Genomic DNA, 11,186 nt, shown 5'->3' with positions numbered 1-11,186 from the left:
TAAAGTCAACCAATTTTTGCAGGACAACAAGCTTCTTTCAAACTTCTTCCTAAATACTGTGTAGTCTACATTTATCAAAGTTTATTTCAAAAGTGTGTAAGAGGTTAGTAAAAAAATCAAAAGCCTACAGGCTGGTAAAAATTATAAGCTAGCATAAACTCTAAAATAATCTAAATTAGGTCCTAGGGTTAACATTTAAATGATTCAACTTACTTGACTAAATACCAAATAATATAATCCTACTATGTTGAAACACGGACAACACAATTAACACAAAACTATATCATTAAGTCAAAAAAATATTACGAACTATTTAGAGGTTAAACTTCATGTAACAGCTGTTGCTGTTGTGGAATTGTTTATAAAACGTAAAAAACATTGTTATAATTACTTACCCATTTTTACCAGATTTTCAACCGACCAACTTATTTATACACCACAAATACAATGTTAAACTGTTGATAAATAAGAAAATAATGATACAAATATGTTAAACGATACGATAATGGTACAGTGTTGTGCAATAAATACTATCAGTATCAAGTGCTAAAGTGAAAGCACTGGCAGTGGCAGATCTAAGTAACGTTTCAAGCAAACTCTTTGCACAGCAGTCTGCTCACTAACACCTGATACAGAATACAGTATGACAGGTGACAGATGATAGCAGTCTGATCAGACAGTACGCTATGCCAACATAAACATAATAACACCTTGATTATACCTTTGAAATGGACACTCAAACATTATACGGGAATACTATATATTCGTTTATGTTATCAAGGGTATACTCCCATTTGAAGTCTTCCATACTTACTTACTTACTTACTTACTTGGTACTTCCATAGTAAGTAACAGTAATAGAGTATTATATAATTTCGTAATAATCAAGAGTAATTGTATGCTTTTAATTATTGAAAAATTCCAGAGAACTCTTACCATGTTCTTTAGTACATGTTACCAATTTTTATAGGTTCTTATCAGACTTATACAAATTATAAGACCTCAACTTCGAACAGTTCTAAAACTGAAGTAATTAATTAGTTTTAAGTTTTTTATTTATTTAGTTCAATTATTTATGCTTATACAAAGACAAGGTCTTTTGTAATCTTTCACTTCCATTTTCTCTGGGAAAATCATATAATTATTTGTTTGATTTTATTAACGTTGTATATATTTGTGTTTTTGACGTGACAACGTCTTAAATTAGGTTGCGGCTCGGAGTCACTCATGAAAAAGTGTAACGCCCGGTAACGTTACGATGCCCGTCCAGTGGGTCCGCCGCACGAGATCCGCACGGGATAAAGCAGATAACTGTGGGTCCGCCGCACGGGATAAAGCAGATAACTATGTTTATTCGTGAAAATGTGGAGTGCTTAGATTCGTCATTTACAACAACTACAACAATAAAGGTAAATAATTGTACACTGATATTTCATTATCGTAAACTATGATTGATTGATTAATTGTTAGATTGACACAAAAGTTGAGAAACTGAGTTTATAGGTTATGTCATACTATTGACAAATGTTGATAGTGTTAAGTAAATTATTAGTTTAAATCACTCTGCAATCAATCGTAATTCAGTCGATTGAGAAGAAACAGCGCGTATTGCTAGTCAAACATTTAAAATAACAAATTATAACCTCTAACCTGTCATAACAGTGCGACCAAACAAACGAACTAAACCGACCAATCACCACGCGCGGAGTTAGAATTTAACTGTGTTTAGCAAGAATTTCAAATTCCAATTTTAGTAAATGTTTTATTCAACTTTACCATTTACAATAACAAATTTTAATTAATTTCAAATTATGTACAATGTTTTAGTAAACAAAATATATTTCTATAGTTAAAATTTGTGCAATTCTTATTTTCATTCAATTCCTTGTTCCTATTGTGCAATTTAATAATATTCATATCAATAAATATTCTACCGAGAAAAAGACGTTGTCACGTAAAATCTTCGCCCGTAAAACCGACTTTACAGGCAACCATAATTTTTATATCTTAAAGTGTGATGAACTAATCATGAAAAGTCAGCGCGTTAGTTTAGTTTAAATTGTGAACATTCCATGGTTTAATATACCCCATTTGTTTAGTTTAAGGACTTGTTTGCTTTTTTATCTTTCGTCCATTTTGGAACAGAACATTCATTAACATGATCATGATTACATTTCCTCATTTAGGAAGAACTTTGTAACGTATTGGAATTAAATCAGCACAAATCATCGGATAGTTACATTTCTGATAGAGTTTGATAATTGGTCAACAGTTAAGTCAAGAAACACTTAAAGAAATACTAGTTCTTCACAAGACCATTGGCTCAAGCGCCATTGTATAAGTAAAGTTACCGGACAAAGAAGAAAATTTAATGGATGAAGATATCGTCACTAATAACCTAATAAAAGATTCAAAGCCACCTACCCCCCCCCCCCCCCAATATTTTTACCAGGAGTGAAAAATGTTCACTGATTATCAAAGTCTTAGATTCAATGGTAAGTAAAACTGAATACTCGCACGAGTGTCTTGATCAAAACAGAATTACACTTTTCCGTCTTCTCCTGACGCTTACCGGAAAATATTCAAAGAACTCACAGACTCGAACGTCAGTTTCCATACTTACCAGTTAAAGCAAGAACGAGCATATAGGGTTGTGCCAAAGAATATGCATTAAACTATTTCTATTGAAGACCTAACAATAGTAATCCGAGAAATCGACCGCAAAGTAAGAAATCTGATCATTGTAAGAAATAGAGTCACAAAGAAACCAATGTCTCGGTTTTTTATTGATTTGGGTGCCTTGCGATCGTAATAAATGCATATTTTAAATTCGATATTTACTAAACTCTAAATTTTTATTTGAACCACTTAATAACAAGAAGAAAGTTGTCGAATATATACGTTGCTAACGTTATATACATACTAAATCATATTGTAAAATGCATTTCGTTGTGTTGAATGTTCTCAGCACCATGATACAAAGCTTTGCAATAAACATCTTCAACAGTACCTCCTTCTTGCGTTCTGTGCTCTGGTGAGAATACGGCTAACTACAAAGGTTATCTCGTGTATAGAGAAATACAAAGCAAACAATTTCCTCTCCTCAGAAAGAAGACTTTTGAAACCAACCAGTTTAGTTCTAGACTAATGTTAAGCAAAACCTGTCCTCTCAAAATAGTTTAGTCACTGAAGAAGTAACCTTCTCTCAAACTGTATGGAATAATCACAGAAATTACAGTTTTTTTCCAAGGGAAAAGGCATCTAACTGACACATAGATTAATATGAAAGTTTGTCCAACATAATTTAAAAATCTTTTGAACGGTTTGAAAATATGTTACCTAAACAAGCAGAAAAGATTAGTACGTGACTTAATCTGCTGACTACTATTGTTTCTTGTCTAAAATAAATATCCTTCTCAATCGCTTCATGGAATGTCAACGGTTTGACTCAGCATAGATAAGAAGTCCAGTTATTCATCACTCAACTAACTTAGACGTCTTACTTATTTCAGAAACTCTTTTTATAGAAAGAAGCTATTTTACAATTCCCAACTACACATTATACTATACTGATCAACCTAACAATACGGCACATGCGGGTAGTGCCATTTTAGACACAATTAAACATTATGAAATACCCAGCTTTAGAGGGAATTACCTTCAAACTTCCAGCATTGTTTTTGAAGATTGGTTAGGCCCTATTACATTTTCATCAATTTATTGTCCCCCAGACACGTTATAACCAAATTCCAATTTGAACACTTTTCACTACATCGGGGAATACATTTATAGCAGGAGGTGATTACAACGCGAAACGCCAAGAATGGGGTTTTCGATTGGTCACTCCTAGAGGACTACAACCCTTAAAGATGCTAAATGATAATCATTGCAATCATCTTTCTACGGGTGAACATACATACTGGCCTACTGATATGCAAAAAATTCTATATTTGTTACATTTTTGTTACAAAAGGTATTAACCAAAATTACACAGATATAAAATTCTGTCTTGATCTGTCGTCTGATCATTCGCCGATTATACTTAATTTAAGCATAGAAGTATTAAAAAAGTCAAGTGAAATATTACATCACAACTTTACTTATTGTTTCCAGAACAAGGTCGATCTTGGGTCCTGTTTTGTATTTATACGATTCACCAGATAATTTAAGAAACAGATTGGGCTTTAGATAATATTTACAAATGACATGAGTATTTAGTCAATGGTAAGGATGTAGTTGTTACTTCTCAAAATCTTAACTGTAAGGTAAACACCATACAAGACTGGTGTGCATTTATTTGCATGTCTATAAACAATGAAAAGGTAAACGATTATATTTTTAAATTCCCTACATCTATCACAGGGCGAGTTCATTGGCTGAGTTTCTTAGTTGTCACTATAGGTTAAACTTTGAACAAGTCACATACGTCTATTGCAAAGTAAACTCTACGTACTGAAAAGGACTTTTCAAGCTGAAAGCTGTAAAAAAACAGTCACAGTGCAGTACATTTTTTTATATTTTTTATTTACGTTAAACACAATTTCATAAAGAGAATCTGTACTAATTTAAAATTATGAAATTATAGATATGTTGAGAAAAAATGAGATAATAATGCAATAGTAAAAGACTATTAAAATAACAATAACAATGTATAATAACACACATAACAATTAAAAACAATATTACAATGACGACATTGACATAAACTAATAATAACAAGGACAAAGTTAAAATAAATTATAACAAGAACAACAATTAAAAAATATGTAACGTTGGGATTTCCCAGATTATTATTAATATGTGATACTGTCAGAGCTGCAAGTTTAAAATATAACTTCTTTGCTGTTTTTGTTTAAATTGGATTTGTACAATGCATTCTTTCATTAAGTGAGACCAGAGCGTGCCATTTCAATATCCAAAGCGGGATTGTGGAACTCGGTTGGAACTATTAATAATTCACACTTAATGTACAGTAAGAGTTAGTTCCTGCTGAGATCCTGGTCTTGAGTTTATGCTTGAAACTCACGCTGATGTGGTTCCGGAAGAAGTCAATTGCGAAAGAAAGCATTGCCCAACTTCATTAATCTTGGGATGAGAGCATGTTGTAGATAATGCGTTTGGCGAGACCGGTTTTACGAAGAGGTCTTGGGAGCTTGTGTTGAACGGGATTTTGAACTCTATGATAGATAATAACTCGGGACGTTCCAACTCTCTAGTAAGTATCTTGTAGAGATTTCAAATATCTACAATCTCGCGACGCAAGTGGGTACGGTCAATGCCGAGCTGGGCCTCAATTTGGCTTCCCCTCGTTGAAGCCTGACAAGATCCTTTTGTGTGTGTGTGTGTGTGTGTGTGTGTGTGTGTGTGTGTGTGTGTGTGTGTGTGTGTGTGTGTGTGGGTGGGGGGGGGGCGTTTTGTTGTAGTCTCCATCTGTCCAAAGACACATATCTGACATTTTCACACGTGATTTAAATTTTCAGAAAGGCATTATATGCACGAGTTTTGTAAATTGATATAACTCTAGCCTATTTAAAAACATTTTTAAATATACCCTTTAAAAAGTACTGGTTTACTAAAAGTTTTGAAAGTTCCGTAATTCTTGATTACGTTAACTAAATATATAAGTATTCGTGTCATATTTTGTCAATTTGCTTTACTGAATATGTTATGCGAAATATTTGTAGTGTCTGGCAATTCTCTTTGGTCGCCAGCCCTTACTAACCATTTAGAGTAACTATAATCTTTGTATTCACTAATAACTATAGTCTAGGTAATTATATCTAGGATTCAGTTATAATCTAGACCACATCCTTTACTAAAAAATTACTTAAACTGTATTAAAACAGACATCATGCCACTTTACCATCCTCAATGATCTACAATTAGACTGATGTTGCTTACCTACCCATTGACCATCCTATTGTTTTTAGAGAAAAGCAGTGTTTTAAACAATGTTTTTTCTTTTCTCCATGACATTGTTGTTGTTATCGTAGTTTTAGAATACAAAACTGAAAAACAGCTCATAAAGCAGGGTTGGGGGGAGTCAGTTGATTTGTCATGCAGCGTAGTATGTCAATGGAAAATATTATATCTATTACGCCAAAGCTTGTTGGCAGCAGTGTTGCTCCAGTTTGTTTTTGTTTTTATCTTCATTAACCTGGGGAATAAATAAATTGTCGATTTTTATTAGTAATGGGGCCGTCTATTGTAATTAAATTAAAACTTTTATAACTACTTTTGTTACGTGTTCTTCAATTAAAAACATTTATTAGTTAATGTGATGGCAACTAATGATCTGTGGAAAGATTGTGCTGGGTGGTTAACAAAATGTGGAGTTTTGAGACCAGATCACAAAGCTAACTGGCCCGACGCCTGTCTGTCAGATTTGGCATATACTCTTCGAGATGGTGTTTTGCTATGTAATTTATTAAATACTATAGAAAAAGGCTGCTTTGACCTCAAAGATGTCAACCAAAAACCTCAAATGGCTCAGGTGATTAGCTAATGATTTATGGGCAGTATGTAGTATAAAGCTTCCTTATTAGACTAGGGCAGGCCGTGATAAACCTAGATATTAGATTTATTTCAATATTATAATGATAATATTGATAATTTTGAGTTGTTTTAGCATATTTTTGACTGACCCATTATCATTAGTGTTTTTGGTTGAAATGCTTGGTTTAATGATGTAGGTCTATTGTGGAATGTACTCCTAATGTGATTCTTAGCCCACCAAGTTTAGGTAGATGAGTGGTAATTAGGCCTTGATGATTTATTAGCTTGCTTTTTGGTAAAGGCTGATAATAAGCTATGCCCATCATTGGATATAGGCCTAATTGTGCATTAGATTTAAAGCTCATGTTCATTTGAGGTGTCAACATGAAAGGTCTAGCTTATTTTAAGGTGTGAGAGATATTTTTGCTTGAATAACTAACTTAAGCAATTTGCTTTGGGTAGTCTTTGTTTTTGAATACCCCTAAATAGTATATTGTAGTAGTCGATACCTAGATTATCAAATATTTCTGTAGTAAAATAGTATAAATAAGTAAATTAAAGTAGTATTTAATTAGTTGAAATTAATTTTTATTAATGATGAGGTGTTTGTTATGGTTGGCTAATGTGAAGAAAAGTCAAGGCTGAGAGTGTGTATTTTGTAGTAATTTCATTAAAACTAATTTATTAATAAATATTAACCGGTTAAAAGATTTATTTCAATATTTTAAGGGGAGACTTAATAAGTGGCCTACACATTACTATTTGCAGTGATTATTTTACGGGTAGGGTACGATAAGCGGACCCGGTTTTTTATATCGAAGAATATAATCATCGATACCTAATATTCCATATCGAATCATAGACTATCAATCGATATAAAAGTAATAACAATCATATGTTTTAAATTAAAATGTGAATTTAATGATGTAACAAATAATAAATGAACATAACCAAAATCAGGGAAACTCATAATTTTAACTAAATGAATCAGAACGAGAACAATCAAACAGCAAAACCATAAATAATTAAGAAATGATAACAAACATTGGGAATAGAAAATAAATTAGAACATAAGTTAACAATAATTAGAATAGGAAACGGAAATTTGTCAAACTATCTACATGTCTTCGCCTGGGTAGCAATTTTTTAAAACTTTTAAGAAATGGTTGAACGCGTCCTCTTCAGAAAATCGTACCTCTCTTCTATATAAATATTCACAGAGGTGATCTGCGAGAAGGTCGGCTGGGATACCACTTCTTAGACTACGTTTTATGGCTCTCCACGAACTTTCAACTGTCTGAGTGTTGGCACCAGTTGCTGGGTTTAAAAAATTTTCACTATGGTTGACAGTAAAATGGACAAAACCACAATCACTTAATCCAAAATATGCTTTCCACATATCTGTAACTATGGTTGTTCCAGGCTGCATGTGTTTTAGTATGAGAGGAATGAGAGTGTTAGCATCTCGTTTGTTTTCAAGACAAATCTCTATCCTATATCTACCCCCACGTTTTTGTCCTTCCGGTATAGTTTCTATTAAACCTAGAATCCAGGTTCCTTCTACCAACCTCCCTTTGTTATTTTTACGTTTTCAAATTTTACTCTTATCAGTTTCTACCGCCACTCCAGGACCTCCAAGCTTTTCTTCCCTATTAAACTGATCATCTATCCAAACAGTCAGATATCGTACTTCTTGATGGACTGTGTAAATCCGAACTATACTCAAGAATTAAAAAATCTTAATTTGTCTGATTTCTGGAAAAGAAGTACATTAAAGTCACAATATTGCGCAGTCCGAACTATGACCCTTCAAAAAAAACTATTCTTCAGTGCGTTTTTACTAAATTTGTGTCCACCATTACCTTCTTTTTTGCATCTGAAGACGACCATGTTAACTCCTCTGACAGTTATATTTGTTACCTTTCCACAAATATCACATAATGGATTCTTAGGTACTAACCCAACATGTTGAAGCCATAAAAAACATGTTTTATCGTCTTTTAAAGCAATTTCGTGAAGCTTCCTAAGATTGACAGCCATTTTTAATACACAATGTTACTTATGTGAAATTTAAAATATTACCTTAATTGTATTGTGTTTACAGCTGTTCATATAGATTATTTAAGTTAATTGTTCAAAATAATTAATCAGTATCGATTGATTATATCAATGGTTATGATTAAGTAATATCGTTTACCAATTTCGATATAAAACACCGAGTCCGCTTATCGTACCCTACCCTATTTTACTTTTAACATCTACAACTAGTATTAATTTTGTACTTTTACAAGATTAGTCATGCTAATATTCTTTTGATTTCTTTAAATCCAAGTACAAGGCCGATTTCCAGAAAACTAGTAAAAAAAGTCACTGTAGCTATGGTTTAATTATCTAGAAATTTATTAATTTACCTGTTTTATGCTCATGATGTCATGATGATCTTATATGCTTAACAATGGCATGCTTAACAAATTTCTCTGATATATATTTTATATCATATAAATTCTGTATAATTGCTTGAATATTGGACTCACAAGTTGAGATGCTGCTTGAATATACAATACATTATTACTTGTCAAGTGGTATAGCTGATTGTAAAGTAATTAATCCTTGCTTGTCAAATCATACTGTCGTACAAATTGTTTTTCATAATCTTGTTATTAAAAGAGATTATGATAGTGTCTTTTTTTAGAAAAATAAAAACTAAATGAACATTTTATTCTTAATTTGAGAGATACCTAAACTTGTTTTGTCCAACTAGTTACATTAATACTTAAAAATATATTAATAGTGCATACAATTATTAGCATTGTGACAATTCATTTATAGAATGCTGTTACAGGAATTTTAAGGTAAGTTCTGCTAGTAAGAAAGAGATTTACACCTAAAATTTATGAATTTTCTTTACATTTCAAGATAATACGGTCATATTACATTTTTTAGTATAGGGTTACAAGTAATGAGGTTAAGCACCTATAATGCTGCTAGAAAGCTAAAAATAAGAAAATTAAAAAAGGAAAGTTATTAGCCAATGAAAATTTCATTAATAATTTTTAAAATTCTGTAATGCTGCTTGAAATGTTGTAAATAATGAAACTTTTTGTACAGATAAATCAAGCTTAAACAATATTCATTCTAATGTATTCAGTGAATATTTTATAAACATAGATTTTCAAATGAGAAATTATAAAATACTACCTAATAGTTTTATTCCTACCCTTGAGCATTTAATAATAATATAATTGATTGGAGTGTGGTAAACAATAATTCAAAATAAAGAAAAATCATGATAAATGAGGGTATATATATATAATATCTCAAAATACATTAGGGGCCAACTAGTGAATTGTATGGTTAGTCAAATACGTATGGAATAATAGAATAGATGGATATTTAATGTATTTGCACGAGTTTTTAATCGTAACTTACATTTTTCACAAACATTAAATATAACATCAATCGTTCTTGTACCAATTTTAAAAGAAGAAAATGAGACAAGTTATTGACCAATAGCATGTTTTTAATATTCAGTAAAATTTTTGGGTAGGGTACGATAAGCGGACCTGGTTTTTTATTTAGAAATTGGTAAACGATATTACTTAATCATAACCATTGATACTGATTAATTATTTTGAACAATTAACTCTATATCAACAGCACAGCTGTAAACACTTTCAAATAGTAATCATATTATTATTAAATAACGATTATGTGTGTGTGTGTGTATATATATATATATATATATATAGACACGTAATATATATAACAATAATTATTATACATACATGTAATATATAATTACGTGTGTATAATTACAAACAATTAAATAATTATGACATAGACATACGAATTGTGGCTCATAATTAGTTATATGTTTTCTTGTTTGATCGATCTCGTTCTGGCTTGTTTATTATATACGTAATTTCTTTATTATTTATGAGTTTTCTTATATTCCTATATACATAAATATATGATTGTTATTTAGGACTATAGATACTTTTATACCAATTGATAGTTTTTGAAAGTGCTATTGACGAATATTATCTTAAATTTTGAGAACATTTCGTCTCCTTTCCAAAAGAAAATAGTCAGTTTAATAGTCATATATCTAAATGACAGAAAGCAAATTGCTGTTCAAGGAGAGAAGCAACCTTGAAATAAGTACCTCAATAATATCCATCCCACAAGTTTCAGTTCTGGGATCTTTTTTATTTAGAATTGCAATAAATTAGTTCTGTTCTATTATCCCCTTTAAATTATTGATTTAATTGCCTTCTTTCTAAATTTGAAGAACATATTCTGGTAATAGAATATTAAGCATAGTTCCATTCACAAAGTTTTTGTCAAGGAAGAAGTCTCTCAAAGACAGATGAAACAAAACAAGCATCACCAGAAAAACAAATGCCTGACTGTTTTACCCAAAATATGAAACTATATAGGAAGGAGTAGTTTTCACAATTATCCTAGTGTCAAGTCACATGATGGGTTTACTGTTAAAATTAATTTACCTAATCTCCCCAAAAATAGTGGTTTATAAGGATATATATATATATATATATAATATATATATATATATATATATATATATATATACACACACATATCCTTATAAACCACAATTTTTGGGGAGATTAGGTAAATTAATTATATATATATATATATATATATATATATATATATATATATATATG

General features: G+C 31.1%; 1 protein-coding gene across 3 annotated transcripts in view; it reads left to right on the top strand.

The window, feature by feature from the left end:
* The first annotated feature begins 6,134 nt into the window (after positions 1–6,134).
* Positions 6,135–11,186, top strand: part of LOC124360149 (protein vav) — a 44,042-nt gene continuing 38,990 nt past the window's right edge. For 2 of the 3 annotated variants that reach the window (XM_046813505.1, XM_046813506.1), the window contains exon 1: positions 6,135–6,493. In XM_046813505.1, the coding sequence (XP_046669461.1) occupies positions 6,281–6,493 (213 nt within the window). In that variant the 5' untranslated portion in view covers positions 6,135–6,280. The remainder of the gene's footprint in view (positions 6,494–11,186) is intronic. The other variant, XM_046813507.1, reaches the window with a different exon arrangement.

Source organism: Homalodisca vitripennis, chromosome 4 (assembly GCF_021130785.1).
Source record: "Homalodisca vitripennis isolate AUS2020 chromosome 4, UT_GWSS_2.1, whole genome shotgun sequence".
Classification (NCBI taxonomy): domain Eukaryota; kingdom Metazoa; phylum Arthropoda; class Insecta; order Hemiptera; family Cicadellidae; genus Homalodisca; species Homalodisca vitripennis.
This window is presented reverse-complemented; position numbering and strand designations above follow the sequence as displayed.